Consider the following 20,000-nt stretch of genomic DNA (forward strand, 5'->3'; position numbering starts at 1 on the left):
ATGGGGATCACCTCTAGGCCCCACGTTTTCCAACATTTCATGTGCAACCCTGGAGGAGCGCATGTTGAAAATTGCCTATATAGCTTTTATCCTCTTGTATATAAACGGTTTGTCGATGACACCTTCGTTTCTTTTCAAATCAGCTTTTCATGCTGATCAGTTCCTCGTACATTAACGAAGTACATCCTAATATTAAGTTTACATTAGAAAAGAGGACAATAATCAATTACCATTCTTGGATGTTTTGGTGTTCCGACATAATGACAGTTTTAACACTTCCGTTTTTAGAAAAAGACTTTTTACTGGTCTGGGTTCAAACTTTTATAGCGCTTGTTTTTATTATTTTAAACTAAATTCAATTTTTACTCTCCTCCACCGGCTTATACTCTAACCTCTTCTTGGGACTCTTATCATAGAGAAATAATTTTCTTGCACAAATATTTTACTGATAATTGGTTTCCATCTCATTTTTCTTTAAACATTGCAAGAATTTCTTAAATAAGAAACTATCTCACTGGCTGTTATAAGTACAGTACCACGGAAGAAACTCTATGCAGCTATCCCATACGTCCTAGACGATAAATTTAGAATTAATCTGAAGTCTGCAATAGAAAAAACATTTTAACATGTTGCAAGTCATTTTAATACCAAAAATCCACTTACAATAGGTCCCTTTTTAAATTTAAGGATAGAATCTGCCCAATAATGCAATAATCAGTCGTATATAAATATACTTGCCCCAGATGTAATTTGGGACTTTACGATGGGATCAAACTAAACGATTGCTGAGGGTCAGAGCAGATTCACATAAAGGTGTTAGTCACGTACTGGTTGCAGATTGTCCAATCCAGAATTTTCTAATATCAGAAATCATTCAAATATATGTAATACAAGTATTGATTATTCTGACTTCTCTGTTTGGGCCAAACAAGTCATCCACACGAACTGCTAATTTGAATCAAGTATTCATAAACAGCTAGTTCTAAGGAACGGCAGTTTTCCGTCCTTTTCCGTTCCTAGATGTACTGATCATAAGAAAACAGAACAGGTATGCATTTACAGTATATAGAAAACCCACCTTCGCTGTCTCCTGGCATTCATTTCTTAAGCTACCACGACGTCTCCGTAAAAATCATGGTAGGTGCAACTTAGTCCTCAGAGGACTTAGGATATGTTCAAATGAGTACCTGGATAAAGAATTTAACACGATCCGCCAACACCTTAACGTAACTGCTATATCCACCACACATTATCGAGAGGGCTATTAACAAAAAGGAATAAAATATACTATAAAGGTCCCACTCACAACAGACAAATAGATTTCAACAACAAAATAAAGCTTCAGACGATGAAAACATCCAAAAGGCTTCCGGAGCAACTCATGCCTAATGTATGTATATATATATGTATATATGTATGTATGTATATATATATGTATGTATATATATATATATATATATATATATATATATATATATATATATATATATATATATATATATATATATATATATATATGTATATATATATATATATATATATATATATATATATATATATATATATATATATATATATATACACACACACATTATATATATATATATATATATATATATATATATATATATATATATAATATACTATATATATATATATATATATATATATTTGTACATGAAAGAGACCCTGCTGCAGACTTGTTATCACCCTTTCTAGAACTCTCTCATCCTCCCATCAAACATGCAGAGGATTTCATACAAAAATTTAATAGTTTAAACATTCCTCAAACATCATCAAATTGCTCAGCCTAGACGCCGAGTCATTATTTACTAAAGTCCCGATTGCCAACGTGTTGTCTTTCTTAGAGAGGAAGTTACAACCATATGAAGACCATTTTCCTCTTGGCGTAGATAAAACTTTAAAACTTATCAACCTCTGTGTAACTAACAACGTGTTTTCTTTCAATGGTAATTTTTACAAACAAAAATTTGGCTGTAGCATGGGAAGTCCCCTATCACCCCTTCTAGCAAACTTGTACATGGAATATTTCGAAACAGACTTTTTGTCGTCTATCAAACCCCCTTAATATGATCTGGCTTAGATACGTAGATGATATCTTTACTTTCTGGGACAATAGCTGGGGGACTTTAATGAATTTTTTAATAGGCTAAATTCGCTAGTTCGACCATAAATCTAAAACGGAATGGGAAAAGGACGGAAACTGCCAATCCTAGATGTACTGATCATAAGAAAACAGAACAGGTATGCATTTACAGTATATAGAAAACCCACCTTCGCTGTCTCCTACATTTATTTCTTAAGCTACCACGACGCCTCCGTAAAAATCATGGTAGGGTGCAACTTATTCCTCAGAGGACTTAGGATATGTTCAAATGAGTACCTGGATAAAGAATTTAACACGATCCGCCAACACCTAACGCAACTGCTCTATCCACCACACATTATCGAGAGGGCTATTAACAAAGTGAATAAAATATACTATAGAGGTCCCACTCACAACAGACAAATAGATTTCAACAACAAAATAAAGCTTCCATAACAATGAAAACATCCAAAAGGCTACCAACAACTCAGGTCTAACAACTTTTCATTTTCCATTATCCCAAATCCAGGAGTTCGCCATTAACGATACTTAAATAACAAAAGGGAAGAAGCGGACTTTACAAGATACCATGTAGCAAATCAGGACATCTAATACGTGAGGTGAGACAGGTAGATCGCTCGCAAAGAATAACAGAGCACAAAAAGATCAGTACATTACGCTCGGAGAGTTCGGGAATTTTCCTACATATCAGAAATACAGGCATGTCATTAACTGGAGGCGGAGTTGGTTTTCAAAAGTAGCTGTCCGCATAAAAGAAAGATGCTGGAATCTACTATCATCAATCAAACCAACAATATGAACCTGTCAGGAGGACATTGGAAATCGGACAACATCGACACCTTAATCCTCAAACCCCTCCTGAAGAAGATGACCCAAGAAACGCGACTGCCAGATCCATCGCCAAACGGGAGCTAATGAGGCCAAAAACCACTAGGAATTTGGTCATTCTCCTCCTCCTTAAGAAACGCCACCTCCATAACATCGAGGCCTAAGGCCACACCTTTATGTTTTTGTATATATACCATTGTAAATTTCTCCACCTGTCCATATTCTACCAGTGAACAGGGGCACAGAAGCAAGTGCCCAAATATATGGTTTCAACGTTTAAATAGTGTTTTATGGGCCTTCTTATATTCATATATATATATATATATATATATATATATATATATATATATATATATATATATATATATATATATATATATATATATATTTATATATATATATATATATATATATATATATATATATATATATATATATATATATATATATATATATATATATAATATATAGATATATGTATACAGATAGATAGATAGATTGATATATATATATAGATATAGATAGATACATTATATATATATTATATATATATATATATATATATATATATATATATATATATATATATATATAATTTGTTGAATTCTATGGCTTTTTGATTGTTGATCAACTTCTTATTAATTTGACAATTTCTGAATTTTCTACATTTTTCCAAATTTAGTTGATGGACAAAAAAAACCATGAATAACTTTGTTCCATTTACTGAGAAACACAACATCACAGCTGTTCCGTCACTCTTCGTGACCTCTTCAAGGTCTATTATCTGGACATAGCATCCTGTTGTTTTGTTAGTGTGCAGAATACTTAGCATCCAAAAGAATAATACCATAAATCACATTACAGTAACAAAATTACAATATAAACAATTTAAATTTATTTACAGTTATAAAATTACAATACAATAAAATTTATAATACAGTACAAGCATAATTTACTTTATGAAAAATGAAAACATAAACCACACATTCTGGTAATGATGGCAACAAACAAAACAGAAAAAGAAATACAAGTATACGGATTATGGGGTTACGTGTACAATATAAATAAGGTTTGTCCAAGCACTCTCAAGCCCAACACAGACAAAGCTGAGGCAGGTATCCCTGGAGAACATCAGGCAGAAAAAGCAATAACAGTATTGGATGGAGAGCCAACTACTGAAGAAGCAAAGTTCACCTAGGGAACAGTACTTTTGGCCAAAGCCAGATTACTATAGAAAAGCATACAAGGAGGCGTCTCCAGGAATGTCAATGAAAGTTGCAATACTTTCAACAGTTCTTAAGTTTTCTGGGAGATGCCTTAGAACCATTTTTGCAGGAAAAAGAGAAGCAGGAACCAAAGCAGAAGTTATTTGGGTTACAGATACCACCATCACACCAAAACAAGACAAAGTTGGCGAGTGTTCATGTCTATTGCCATGTGGATCACGGTTACCATCACCAGACTAAGCAAGGGGAGAATGGCAGATACCAACAGCAGGAGCAAGGGTCAATGCTGGTGAAAATCTGGAAAGAGAAAGGGAGAATAGCAGTTTATTGCCCATGAAAGACACCAACAGTGCTTTTTGCATCTTTTACTCCTACCCTTCTACTTGGCAGGAGACAGCAAGAGATTCTCACCCACATTCAGAGATCCTGGAAATTCCTAAACTCGGCGGAAAAAATACTAGTGATGAAGGTCAACATCAAAAGAGGATTTGAACATAACTAAAACTCGATACTGTACTCAATGTTGTTCATTCTTACAAAGAGTAAAAGACTCAGACAAGTCAAAGACATTAACCATTCAAACCAAAGAATACTTGGAGCTTCAACAACAGCCAAGGTGTACAAGCAAAGCAAGATGTGCACATAGGAAGGCAGAAAAAAAAGGGCCCTATTAATTAATCAAATGGGTGGGTACCAAACACCTGGTCCTAATTAAGTACCTTGTCACCAACTCCAGCATGATTTTTTGCTGAAGGTAAGTCATAAAACAGACAAAAGTCTGTATTCTCACACAAAAAGTCTGTATTCTCATACAAAGAGTTCCAACATTATGTCAGAATTTTAAACCTCTGATACTCCAACAGAAAAATTAATTATATGTAGTATTTTGAAGTCAGGCACAACTGGAATGGTGTTTAGTGGGTGTTATGAGATGCCTTAACCACATCTCCAGCATAAGTAATGGCAGTTCAAAAGGAATCAAAACTAAAATCACTTCCAAATATAACTTTTTTTCATTTTTAAAAATGTTCATAAGCAAAAAAATTTTCAACTTCACAGATTCATTCTGAATTTATAATTTTGTTACTTGTAATTTCTAAGGACAATTAAGTCTCAAAATAAGACTAAAACCAGTACTATACACCAAAAAACAGTGTTTTACCAGTAATGTGTTTTGGGCCCCACGAAATCTCAAAGGGTTACTGGAGTTGAGCCTCTTAAAGAGGGATGTTACCACATATCAAGTTCATGTCTGCTATTTTTTCACCCAATTATTACCTTCTCTTTCCAAATGGCTGTCTGCTTTTTCAACTTTGCCTTGTTTTATTTTATGACCTTTATTTAAAAACTAATCCTTGATCAGATATATGAGAGCCTAAGAATGTGTTAAGGGTCTGGATAATACTCTAACAAAAATATCAGTGAATAACACCAGCAAGGTTAGTTGGTATTCATTTAAAAGGTTTTACTGCACTGTTCTGCATCCACTTTCCATTTTCTGTGTGAAACTCATTTATCAGTAGTTCAATCATTTCACTTTCAAGCATATTTACTCAAAACTGAAGAATACTAAATTCTTGTTCCTTGATGTGGCTCATGGTGCTGAAAAGCAACTAAACACACTGAATACATAGCCTAATATCCAAAATGATTATGAAGAGCATGACCTTACAGGAAAAACTTACCAATTAGTTATAATAAACGAAATTTACTGGAAATATTTAATACTGTACCTTGAATTATACATAGTACAGTTTAGAGAAAATTTCATTTCCAAATTCAACTTGACATGCACCGGCCAAAACAGCATCTGAAGGTGCATCTGGTCCTGATGAAGATGATGCTAGAGAAACAGTATCACTATGACATAGATCTTGGATATGAACCTTGGCCCTGAAAATAAAGACAGACAAATATATTCACTTTTACTTTCTATTATTTAGTATTACTATCCACTCAGTTTTTTAATGCTCTTAGTCACTAATCACATACAGTATTGTAGTTAAATCAATTTACTGTTATTCAATATAAATGATGATTATACTGTATACTACTACTTTTACTTTCTCTGTTCCACCAATGTACACGCTGAACATGTATCCCTAAATGGTTTATGACCTTTTGGCTTGCTCCATACAAATTTATACTTATGAATAATAACCAATACAGTACTCAAGACAGAATAAGGAAGGAACTGAAAAGGTTCCTTGCACTGCCCAGTGTCTCCAGACGTCAGCTGGAGCACATGATGGGCCTGTTACAATCTGCATCTGTGGCAGACCCAATCCTCAGATTATAACTAAAGAATGTAAACACATTCTGGCTATTGCATAGTTCCAGGTTGACTTCTTCAGAGGAGTCAGAAAGTTTGGGAGATACTACGGCCATGGACCTGGAAAGGGTCTCTGGCAAAACAGGTCACCCCGACTCCTCCATCTGTACAAGTGATATACATGCGGATGCCTCCTTGACAGGTTTGGGAGGCCGTTGGGAGGATCGTCAGGTAGCAGGGAGGTGGTCACCTGCTCTGAGGAAAAATAACTTTCTGGAGCTGATGGCTATCGTTCTGTCTCAGAAAACTGAACCCTCCAAAAGGGACACATACTGTTGGTCCTACACAACAGGATTGCAATGTCCTGCATCAAGAGGTCAGGCTCACATTCATCTCCTCTCAATGCAGTAATGCTATCCATCCTTCGCATAGTACAAGTAAGGAAGTGGCATTTATCTGCAATTCACCTCACAGGGTCTCTCAATGTAACAGCAGACTCTCTATCAAGAGCTGCAGCAACCTCAACTGCATGGATGTTAAACAATAACTCCTTTCAATTAATTGTCAACATGCTTCCACATCTAGAAGTGGACCTGTTTGCCACATGCAAGAACCACCAACTTCCAGTGTGTGCGTCTCCAAACCTGGACAATCAAGCAATAGCAAGAGATGCATTTCTACAAAACTGGAACAAATGGAGGACGATATACCTTTTTCCTCCATTGTCCCAGATTTCAAAGGTTTTGAGCAAACTTCTAACTTTCAACAGAACCACTTACTTAATAGCACCAAATTGGCCGAACAGGCATTGGTTCCTATTGCTTCCACAATGGGTGAAGAACTTGATTTCATTACCGTCCGCTGTTCTATCCCAGACAGTAGGATGGAGTGTTGTCTATGTGTCCTCCATTCTGAGACGAGACCTTCATGTGTGGATTTTTTAAATCTTGTCTACCGTGAAAATTACTCACTACCCAACATTGCTAGGTACTTAGTGCAGAAACTACGGAATCATCTCTCTGACAATACCACTCCGTATGGAAACTATAGTTAGATTATATCCATGCTGAGAGCCCAGCTAAGATCTCTGTTGAAACACTTGTACATTTTCTTATACTGTATATCCTTTTGAAGACAAGTGCCTTGCTGTCACAACAATCATGACATACCAGGCTGCATTGTCAGAACACTTGCCTTTATTGCTTTGGAATTGATTCTACCATAAAAATTGTTACTTCCCTTCTCTGGTCTTTTTCATTGCAAAGACCTGCTCCTGTAAGGCTTCCTATTACCTGGTCTCTAAATAATGTGCTTAGGCTTCTGTCAACCCCTCAATTCAGTGGGTCCAATACAACTACAAACAGTGATCTTCTTGACTGCTTTGGCATCAGGAGCTCATATTAGTGAATTAGGCTCTCTTAAACGAGATGGAGAAAAAGCTACATCACTCATACAGCTAACCTTCATTTATTATTGTCCCCTGGCCTAGCATTCCTGGCCAAGAATGAGAACCCTTTAAAGAGAAAATCTATTCTCATAAGGGAACTCAATTTGTTAGACAAAACATTATGGCCGGTTCGAGCACTTGAGGTTTACCTACAGGTCACGGCAAACATCCCAGAGGGTTCGATTTTCCTACACCCTAGCACAAACAACCACTTCCTCTATATGGGCTGAGAATAATTTTAGTTTCCCTTATTAAAAAGGCATATCCTCACTCCTTTCCTAAGTAGCATGACAACTGGAAGGTAAGCACATCATTGGCTTTCTTCGGAAATGTTTCTTTTGAAGAAGTCTCCGAGTGTACAATGTGGTCATCAAAAACAGTTTTCTTAAAACATTATTGTCACAGCTTGAACAAATTTGACTAAGCTGTGTGTCGGTAGGTAGTACAGTAAATCCTGACCCCTTAGGCACTACAGCGGAAAACCAGGGGTCTTCTTGATACGGTGGGTATGCTAAGATATCGCTGGGAAAAGTGCAACAATACAGCAACCAAACTCAGCATAATTAGGTAAGTCACTTTAGAGCAACGTCTTAATAATTATAAGTTTGTTTGGTTTCATGTTCTTTGTTGCCAAAACCATATGGATATCTGGAATAAAGAATGTGGTTTACAACTTGTGGGTTGAATTTCAAGAGCTTAGTCACTTCGTCACCTGTCAATTTCTTTTTTAAGCTCCTTTGAGGATGAACAGTGGGCACGCTATCAAAAAACGGGTTTTGACTTAGGAAAAACCTATTTATGGTAGCCACTGTGAGTTCTCAAACCCACCCACTTTCCCTGACGAAAAGGAATGGAAATTGGGTGAATAATTATCCTGCATAGACCTGAATAAGAATATGACTGAGTAGGTCTGGCGCTGAGTGAGCGGTTGACACAATAATGACGCGCAACACGCTGTTGCCACATCTGCAGGTTAAGAATAGGAACAGAACCTAGGCATCCACTGTAGACAAGAGAAAGTGCCCTCTCACCTTTCAGTCCTACACTTTATCCGTGTCAACGTACACTATACTGGCCAAGACCAACTAGAAGAAAATTTTTTTGAAATTGGTTGGTCTACCTTATGGGGCCCTCTAGGGACCGTGAGAGTAACTCCTTTGAGGACTCACAGCAGCTACCAAAAACAGGTTTTGAACCAAAATAGGTTTTTCCTATATCAAAACCTCTTTTATCTACTTCATAAATTCAAGTTTATAATTGTTAGAATCAAATCACCCAGCATGTTAGCAGTATAAAGCATTTTCATTGTTTGATTGCTGCTCGCTTTGTAAAATTTTCAACTATGTGCTGGTTCCCTGTTTTGCGGCTGATTGTTGTATTATATATCCAGCAATAGGCCTCATGTGACTGCAATCCAGGCTCCAACTAAAGGTTGTTGAATAACCACTATGCAATATATTTTTTTTTATCATACCCTACATATCTCTATAAAGGTAAAAATGACTTGAATTCTAAAGTTACCATAACATTCTTAATATCAGTATGAATGGCCTGCATCTAGACTAAACTTATTTCATTGCTCAGCTAGCAAATACAGTTATTAAACTGAATTATTCAGGTCAAGAAAAAGGTATTGTTTGGTGATCTGAGGATTACCTTTTAGGCTACATGTCTAAAATACAGCTATAAAAAAAAAAATCTTGAAGTGTGTGCATGTGTAAACGGAAAGTTTTATTACGTCCAGTGCTGTGTAGAGTCCCAAGTAGGCTGGCCAAAGTACATATATAATTTAAGACTTTTTTTTTATGACCATCCCACACAGAACTTAATTTAATAGACAGGCTGTAACACATCACTGTATTGAAAACCGATTTTCTAAAAGAATGAACTTGACTGAAGCAAAATTCCAGAGACTGAAAAAATTAAATCATTATATTATGGATTAAATTGCACTAATGAATTTTAAAGAAAATGATAAACCTGTAACAGATTGTCTTATAAACATATAACAGACCGTCTTCATGACCTTACCTGAAAGCAGCTAAGTGGGCATAATAGGCCGGTGCAGGAATTGACACTGATCTGGTGCATCTAGAATACAGGTGGCACATAGCATATGTTAACTCCTCCAGCTGATCCATATTTAAATCACTATCATCCCAAAGGCAATGGTAGTGCGTAGGTTTGCTTGTACCCTGAATACCCTGTAGTATACAAGAAAAATGTTTATACTGAAACGAGTTTTCATACACTAATCATAAAGTCAAAGAACATAATTCCAAATAACATGACCATTCAACAAATACATCCTTGCACACATCCTACAAACATTAATTCTTCTGTGCCAATCTCTATCTGAAGAGAGAGGGGAATGGAGGAGAGACATTAGTTTGTAATTAATGGGGCAGTATAAAAACTATCTTTGTTATAAAAGAAAATATAGTTTGTTAGTAAAAACTCACTGATAATAAAACAACCTGAACTCATAATTACGAGGGATGACGAAGCAGATGAAGTCAAGGGAGAAAGATGTAGCTGACAGTCCAGTCCCAGGAAAGATGATAGGGAGACAAGGGCAAGGCCAAGGAGTACTTCAATGAGTAATGAGTTTGTAATGGAGGAATTTCGTTTTTAAGAATTTCATGTTTTTGGATAATTCAAATTTGAATAATTGAGGGATTACTTGTACAGGCAGTCCCCTGGGTTATGACGGCTGATGATCCAAGTTTACGATGCCCTTCAAATATATTCATCAAAAATTATTTCCCGGGTTACAATGCCTGTTCTACGACGCTCTTCAAATATATTCATCAAAAATTATTTCCCGGGTTACAAAGCTTGTTCCAGGTTTACGACGCCATTCCGATGGACAAAATACGACTCCAAAACGGCGGAACGGTCAAAATTTGGAGTTTTTTTTTTTTGGTGAAAAACTTAACAAAAATGCAGTTTACATTGTTTTCAGGACACCCAAAGGATTAAAAGTAAAGTTTCAATACGATTTTCGACATTTCGGGTTATGACAATTTTCGGCTTACAACGCAGCGTCAGAATGGAACCCCCTTTGTAAACCAGGACTGCCTATATATCCTGTAGAGTCGACCCCCAGCTATATCGCAGTTCAGCACTTGTGGCTTCAGTTAATCATGGACATTTCTGTGGAGCGTATCTCCAAATACATCGCAGAATATTAACTAATTCGCGGATTTTTTCATGTAGCAATATTCACTGATTACTGTATTTTCATTTTATTTTCATGACTAAAAATACAGCTTTTATGATAAAAAAATGATTTACAGTACAGTGTTCACTAATTACTATATTTTCATTTTACTTTGTGACAAAATACAGTATGTCCCCCATAATCGCGAGGGTTAGGGGCCACAACCACCCTTGTTAAGCGAAAATCCGGTTTGAATTGGTATTCCCCCCTAAAAATGCTTATAAACTGGCTATTTTAATAGTCATTCCCCCCTAAAAATGCTTATAAACTGGCTATTTTAATAGTTCAAACACCAAAGACACCCGTCTAAAAATGCTTACAACTGCCTATTTTATTAGTTCAAACAGCAAATATACCTTAAACTATCATTCTAAAACCCTTTAATATAATTTCAAAGTCATATTACAACATTACCCTTAAAAATATATGGCTCACAGCTATGTGTGAAAACTAATAAATTTACCCTCCTGAGAGAGAGAGAGAGAGAGAGAGAGAGAGAGAGAGAGAGAGAGAGAGAGAGAGAGAGAGAGAGAGAGAGGAAAAACAAAAATACATATGCACATTAAAAACATTTACTACACTAGTGACAGTACGTACACAAAGGTAAATAAAGATTAATTTACAACACTAGGTTATAATATACAGTATTAGTAAACATCAAACTAAATCAATCATAAACAAGTAAAAAATCCAATGAAGTTTCTTCAGTGCAATCGAATTTTCTGTATAGCATATAACCAAGGCCACCAAACATAGATCCATCTTTCGGTGGTCTCGGTATAATGCTGTATGAGCCGCGGCCGATGAAACTTTAACCACGGTCCAGTGGTGGCCCATCCTATATCGTTGCCAGAAGCACGATTATGGCTAATTTTAACCTTAAATAAAATAAAAACTACTAAGGCTAGAGGGCTGCAATTTGTTTGGTATGTTTGATGACTGGAGGGTGTATGATCAACATGACAATTTGCAGCCCTCTTGCTTCAGTAGTTTTTAAGATCTGAGGGCAGACAGAAAAAAGTGCGGATGAACAGACAAAGCCAGCACAACAGTTTTCTTTTACAGAAAACTAAAAAGAGGGAAAACTCCCTCACAAAGCATCAGAGCTACTAGCCAATCTGCAACTTACGAAGCTGATATCCTGCTCTGTGATTGGCTTTTCTAACCCTCCCAGCCAATAGCATGTCGTGCTACCAGCCATTCAGCATTGAGGTAACATACCCTGCTGTGTGATTTGCAACTTCTAACCCTTCCAGGCAATAGCTCCTTTCTATCCATCCATCCATCTCTCACTTTCTAAGAGAGAGAGAGAGAGAGAGAGAGAGAGAGAGAGAGAGAGAGAGAGAGAGAGAGAGAGAGAGAGAGAGAGAGAGAGAGAGCCAACCCTCCCAGCCAATAGCATGTCGTGCTACCAGCCATTCAGCATTGAGGTAACATACCCTGCTGTGTGATTTGCAACTTCTAACCCTTCCAGGCAATAGCTCCTTTCTATCCATCCATCCATCTCTCACTTTCTGAGAGAGAGAGAGAGAGAGAGAGAGAGAGAGAGAGAGAGAGAGAGAGAGAGAGAGAGAGAGAGAGAGAGAGAGAGAGAGAGAGAGAGAGAGAGAGAGATTCTGTGGTGTGTAAGCTGCATTGCTTGCTTTTCTTAAAATAAATTTGCAGTCTATGACTACAGTCATATGTATTTGTTTGCTTAGCATTGCTGCGACTAGACATTACATAAATGATATATTGATTATATACTATAAATATATTTATACGTACTCAACAGTATATTTACACAGACCTATATGTTTCTTATAGAGATATAAATGTAAATAAATAAGTTGATAAATAAACCAATGAGTGCAGTGCATAGTCAAACCGTTTTATTGCATAAAAATACAAACTATTTTTATCAATTAACATATAATCTCTTAGACACTGAACACTATTTCATTTCACAAATGTTTATCAGTGTCAAGGAGCTAGTGAGGAGCTCCCTTTGCAATATCCTTCTGATCCTTGTAATAAAACCTGAATTGTGAAGTCTTGCATTTCTTTTGGAAACCATTTTAATTTACCGTTAACTTGCTTCTTTTCATGAGTAGTCAGGTGAGTTTAGTGTGTTTTAAGGCCTGATAAATCAACCATAGGTTAGGCTCGTGAAAGTGGTGACCTTGCCAGGACATTGCAATTTTGCAGGATTTGCTGCATGACTCAACCATGCAACATCATCTCCAACCTCAGTAGAATAGCTAATCAGCTTTTGCTGGTAAAATCTGAGTGTTTGCAAATCATAAGAAACCTTATATCCCCTTAGTAACTTATTGGCACTTGTGGGCAGCAGTATACACAGCATAAGTACTTTAATTGAATTCTATTGAAATTTAAATACCGTGTTGTAGATGAACAAAGCGTATTCCTCAGTGTAGGACCACTCGCCATACACCTTTTCACTCACTAAGAGAGCGAAAGAAAGATTATTGCCAGACGTGCATGTATCGATCAAATGATGCTAAAAAGGTGCTTGAGGAACACAATATTCAGGAGTTGAATTGGCCTGGTAATTCACCAAACCAAAATCCAATAGAAAACTGCTGGGCCTACATGAAACGATGACTGGATTCCATGGGAGAAGAGAAAACATCCTTGCCCATGTTGAAGGATGCGATCAGGAAGTTTTGGCTTTAAGAAATGGATGCACAGTATTTTAAAGATTTAGCTCATTCTATGCCAAAAAGATTAAGAGATGTACTTAAAAATAATGGAGGAATGTCAAAATATTGAATAAAAGGTAATAAAACAAAATCTTTGCTATTATTTTCCATTTTTATAACATTCTGATTTTTTTTATTTAAATGGGGTGTTCAGAGTTTTTTTGCAGTGAGTATATATATATATATATATATATATATATATATATATATATATATATATATATATATATATATATATATATACATACATATATATACATATATATATATATATATATATATATATATATATATATATATATATAATATATATATATATATATATATATATATATATATATATCTATCTATCTATCTATCTATATCTATCTATCTATATCTATCTATCTACCTATCTATCTATCTATATATATATATATATATATATATTAAAATAAATAAATAAATGAAAATAATGTTATTTTTATTTATTTTTTTATTTTTATTTATTTATTTATTTATTTTTATAAATAAAATAAAAAATAAATAAAAATAAATAAATTCATTTATTTTTGTTTATTTGTTTTTATAAAATAAATAAAAAATAAATATACATATATAATATATATATGTATATATATATTGTATACAGTACATTACTGTATATATATATACAGTGAACCCCCGTATTCGCGGGGGATGCGTCCCACACCCCCCCGCAAATGGCTAAAATCTGCGAATACTTAAAACCCCTCTAAAAACTCTTAGAACTGCCCATTTTGATAGTTTAAACATAGAAAAACCCTGTAAAAATGCATATACCTGAGTATTTTAATAGTTTTATCACAAAAGGTGCATTTATTCATGAAAATTATATGAAAATACAGTAATTAGTGAATATTTCTCAGTGAAAAATACCGCGAATGGGTGAATTTTCCGCGAACAATGGCTAGATATGTTCCACAGAGAAACCCGCGAATGCGTGAGTCCGCGAATCATAAGGACGCGAATACGGGGGGTTTACTGTATATATATATTTTTATAAATATTACTGCTGTTCGCCCTCGATGTATTTATGTGTAGTAATATTAATCAGATTGACCTCGACAGAGAACGTCTTTGTCCCGCATGTAGGCCAGGCAATTCAAATATAACGATCATAGCAGAGACAGATGGCGTCCTCACATAGGCAGGGATAGGCTGTGTAGTTCAAAAACAAAAAACAAAAATATGCTGGTGTGGCATTAGGGACCTAAACCCCAGGGAGAGTTTTCACTCAATAATCTCTAGTAACGGTGGTCTTAACCCTTAAACGCCAACTGGACGTATCATACATCGACTACAAAGAATTTCAACCTTCGGTCAACTTTGACGCGACCAAAATGGTCGAAAAATGCAATTGTAAGCTAAAACCCTTACATTCTTGTAATATTCAATCATTTACCTTCATTTTGCAACAAATTGGAAGTCTCTAGCACAATATTTCGATTTATGGTGAATTTTTGAAAAAACTTTTTCCTTACGCCCGCCCGGTAACTCGGCCGAAAATTTCAGAAATTCTTTCATAATTTTGTCATAAGTTTTGCACTGTTTTATATTAGCCGTTACATAAAGTTTTATATATGAAAATGTGCGCAATTTCATGTAAAATACAACAACATACAACCCATGGTTGTAGCTTTTATCAGTTTGGAAATATTTTCATATAAACCACGATAACTGCCAAAATTTCAACCTTCGGTCAACTTTGACTTGACCGAAATGGTAAAAAAACGCAATTGTAAGCTAAAACTCTTACATTCTAGTAATATTCAATCATTTACCTTCATTTTGCAACAAATTAGAAGTCTCTAGCACAATATTTCGATTTATGGTGAATTTAAAAAAAAAACTTTTTCCTTATGTCCGCGCCAGAAATTCTTTCGTCACGTTGTCATAATGTTTGCACCGTTTTATATTAGTCGTTACATAACGTTTTATATATGGAAATGTGCGCAATTTCATGTAGAATACAACAGAAAATAACTCACGGTTGTAGTTTTTATTAGTTTTGAAATATTTTCATATAAATCACGATAACTGCCAAAATTTCAACCTTCGGTCAACTTTAACTCTAATCAAATGGTAAAAAAGGCAACTATAAGCTAAAACTCTTACATTCTAGTAATATTCAATCATGTACCTTCATTTTACAACAAACTGGAAGTCTCTAGCACAATATTTCGATTTATGGTGAATTTCTGAAAAAAAAAATTCTTCCTTTCGTCTGCAAGACGGTAACTCGGCCAACATCTCAGAAATTCTTTCACACGTTGTCATAATGTTTGCATCGTTTTACATTAGTCGTTACATAAACTTTTATATATGAAAATGTGCGCAATTTCATGTAGAATACAACAGAAAATAACTCATGGTTGTAGCTTTTATCAGTTTTGAAATATTTTCACATAAATCATGATAACTGCCAAATTTTCAACCTTCAGTCAACTTTAACTCGACCAAAATGGTCGAAACACGCAATTATAAGCTAAACCTCTTACATTCTAGTAATATTCAATCATTGACCTTCATTTTGCAATAAATTGGAAGTCTCTAGCACAATATTTCGATTTATGGTGAATTTTTGAAAAAACATTTTCCTTACATCCGCGTGGTAACTCGGCCGAACATCTCAGAAATTCTTTCGTCACGTTGTCGTAATGTTTGCACCGTTTTATATAAGTCTTTACATAAAGTTTTATATATGAAAATGTGCGCAATTTCATGTACAATAAGCGCCAAAAGTGATGCGACAAATTTCAGAGGATTTCGTTCGAAATTCACTAACTGGCAACTACAGCACGTAGCTCAAAAACTCATTTTTTTCCTTCATTGAAAGCTCTATCAAGCAAAATAAAGCTAACATATGATGCACAAATATCAAATCTATGGTATTTATAACAATCATAAGAAAAAATTGCGGTAATATTGATTATTTCAAAGTTTAGTTATTGCTTCAAACTGTAGAAACGAAACAATTTGAAATTTTCGTTCAACACAGGACTACCAACATTACCGACGTATATTTAGAGGAATGTGGAAAAAATTATTTTATATCATAGCGTATTATCATTTATTTTAGCAAAGACGTATAAAACCATGCAAGTAGCAATATAAATGTAAAATCTTCGTAACATTAAGCATAATCAACCATGAATGCGTCTAGATTCAACAGAGAAGTTGGGCGTGGTTGGTAGTTTGATTTCAGCTTCTAGGACTATATATACCGTTCGGACTCTACTTCAGCTTTGGCTTCGGTTTCGACCCACGGCACCAACGTAATATTATCTACCCAACCTATGAATCACCAGCCGTGTCCTACTAGAAGAGGGTGTCTTTGCCCTAATAACCCCATCGCTAGCCAGTGCCTACCAGTATTTTTTTAGGGGGTTGTGCGGCTTGACCGAGGGCCTCCAGCATCAGCCGTGGTCATAGCTACCGGACGAACACTGTTCTGACACTTCGCAAAAGTGGTCATGCAACCTCTGATAAGATGGATCAGCTGGTGATTAGACCGCGAACCGAGGCATCAGAATCAGTTAGGAGATCTGCAATTGAATTGCATCGGACACGAACTCCAGTGCAAGAAATAGCACGACGTTTAAATCTCCACAGAGCAACTGTATATAGATGGTTGAAGAGATATAACGAAGTAGGACTAGCAGGACTAGAAAATCAAAGAAGATCTGGTCGACCTCGCTGCACGACAGAAGAGGAAGACAGGCAGATGATTGATTTGTAAGAGAGCATCCAATAACATCATCAACAATAGTTAAAAGACAAACTAGCCTCCACATATCAAACACCACCATAAGACGTCGTTTGAGAGAAGAAGGACTTGAAAGCAGAATTCCTGCAAAGAAGCCTTCCTTACCCAATTCCACAAAGAACAGCGACTTGGCTTCGCTCTTCAATATTTTCCTATGGAGAGCAATTTCTGGGAAAATGTTATCTGGTGCGATGAGAAAACGTTTTTTAACGACGAGAAAGGAAGGCTTTATTGTTGGCGTCCAAGGAAAAAAAAGGTATGTCAGATTACTTGTGTTCGAACATTAACCTACAGTGGGATCCAACAATTATGGCGTGGTTCATCGTGTAATAATAATGGCAATAATGCACATAATTGATTATTTAGGTGTTTTTGGACCACATTAGATTAATAACCAATCCCTGATAATTGTTTAGCCTACGGTGATTCATTTGGCTGTGTAACTATAATTTCATTTCATACACAGGCCTACTGTATAGGCCTATACATTCTTTACTTTTAAAAATTTTTCATGGCTACATGGTTAATCTAACTTGAGACTTACAAGTCTTAGCTTATTCTTTTTTAGTCCAAAATAATATTTTATTAGTCTACGTGAATAATTATATTTGACTATTTGACTTAGGCCTAAGATAATAATGGAGTTTTTATTATATATATATATATATATATATATATATATATATATATATATATATCTACATCTATATCTATCTACATCTATATCTATCTATCTATCTATCTATCTATATATATATATATATATATATATATATATATATATATATATATATATATATATATATATATATATATAAATTTTTATTGTCCCCCCTCTTTAGATTTGAGGATAAATTTGAAAGCGCCATGTCTTGAAGTGGCAGAATCGCCATGGCGTGTGGGGTTGATGGCAGCATGTGGACCGGGGGCTTTGGTCCCTATTCATGAACGGTTAAATGGTCACCAGTATGTCGAAATTTTGGAGGAAGTTTTGATTCCTCTGTGAGAGCCCTCCTGCTTCCTGACCATATCCCCATACACGTAGCTATGGACAATTCTTCTGTTCATAACAGCCGTGTCGTCCAGGAGTGGTTTAAAAGGCATCCTGAAATCATCCGGATTAACTGGCCCGCCAAATCACCAGACCTCAATCCCATCGAGAACCTATGGGCCATTATGACTAAAGAATGGGACGGCACTGCCCTTTAAATCAAAACATCTACTCATCAACCACTGTTCATCTGTGTGGGAGTCTTTAAGAGGAACCAAGATATGTGAGAATTTGGTGGACTCAGTTCCGAGGAGATTAAATGCTGTTATTGACAATTTAGGCTCTTGCACAAAATATTGAATATATGTTATCGTTTTGCATGTTCATTATTGACGAATAAATGTAACTATTTATGTAAATATTTGGACAAATTTTCAAGGAGAATGTATGATTTTGTTTCATTATGAATTGTGATTATTCATTGACTTTTAAGTTTTTTTTCATATATATATATATATATATATATATATATATATATATATATATATATATATATATATATATATATATATATTTATATATATATATATATATATATATATATATATATATAATTATGAAATAGATTATGAAATGTATATCTCTTTATCTAACCTACTATAAAATCATGATTGTTTTTAAGTTGCAGGGAAAAGCAATCTACTTAGCAACGTCTTCTCAAACTGGTAGACTTAGAGGAGATTGCCAAGTTATGTTAACATATCTTTAGTATTTCCTAAAGAGAATAATTACTCGTGATGATATACTGATAAGCGAGAGTAAGATTTAACGATGATAGTTTTTAGCGTAATCCCACAAAACAAGTTGAAAGATTCTGGTAAACCAAGCACGATTTATAAAGCTCATGATAATGAAACCTTATTTATGGAAAATCATGTTTACAACCATCTACTAGATATCCAAATAAAAGGAGAGAGAGGGTAAAAATAAGCGCAAAAATATTCTTCAGGGAGAGGAGAGAGCAAAATAAAGAGAAGAAAAATCTTCGGGAGACAAAGAGAGCAAAATTGAGGAGAGAGAAAGGTGACTAGGCCTAGTACCGGGCACAGCAAGTCTTGCAATACGTGGGCATTGTCTGTTATTTAGGCAAAGATAGAACCATTAGGACCGACGCCTGGGACCTATCCTTGCACCTGGGAAACAGACTCGCAATATATAAAAATAATAAGAAAGCAGTCGTAAGCAATAACTACCTCGTGTAGTCGGAAAACGAAACAGCCCAACCACCCGCCACTCTACCTCAACCCACAATCCTAACACCATCTTTTCACTTCAAACTTTTACTTCAAATCTTCTAATCATATTCCAACTGTGAAATCTAAGACTGAATTTGCGT

General features: G+C 35.2%; 1 protein-coding gene across 5 annotated transcripts in view; it reads right to left on the reverse strand.

The window, feature by feature from the left end:
* The window catches only part of LOC136843731 (protein argonaute-2-like), a 645,860-nt gene that overhangs the window by 56,565 nt on the left and 569,295 nt on the right, over nucleotides 1-20,000 (reverse strand). For 3 of the 5 annotated variants that reach the window (XM_067112367.1, XM_067112365.1, XM_067112370.1), the window contains 2 exons: nucleotides 9,933-10,105; nucleotides 5,916-6,075 (listed from right to left, as the gene is read on the reverse strand). In XM_067112367.1, the coding sequence (XP_066968468.1) occupies nucleotides 5,922-6,075; nucleotides 9,933-10,105 (327 nt within the window). In that variant the 3' untranslated portion in view covers nucleotides 5,916-5,921. Of the gene's footprint in view, nucleotides 1-3,662; nucleotides 4,480-5,915; nucleotides 6,076-9,932; nucleotides 10,106-20,000 lie in introns of those variants that run through there. The other 2 variants (XM_067112366.1, XM_067112368.1) reach the window with 1 other exon arrangement.

Source organism: Macrobrachium rosenbergii, chromosome 12 (assembly GCF_040412425.1).
Source record: "Macrobrachium rosenbergii isolate ZJJX-2024 chromosome 12, ASM4041242v1, whole genome shotgun sequence".
NCBI classification, from domain to species: domain Eukaryota; kingdom Metazoa; phylum Arthropoda; class Malacostraca; order Decapoda; family Palaemonidae; genus Macrobrachium; species Macrobrachium rosenbergii.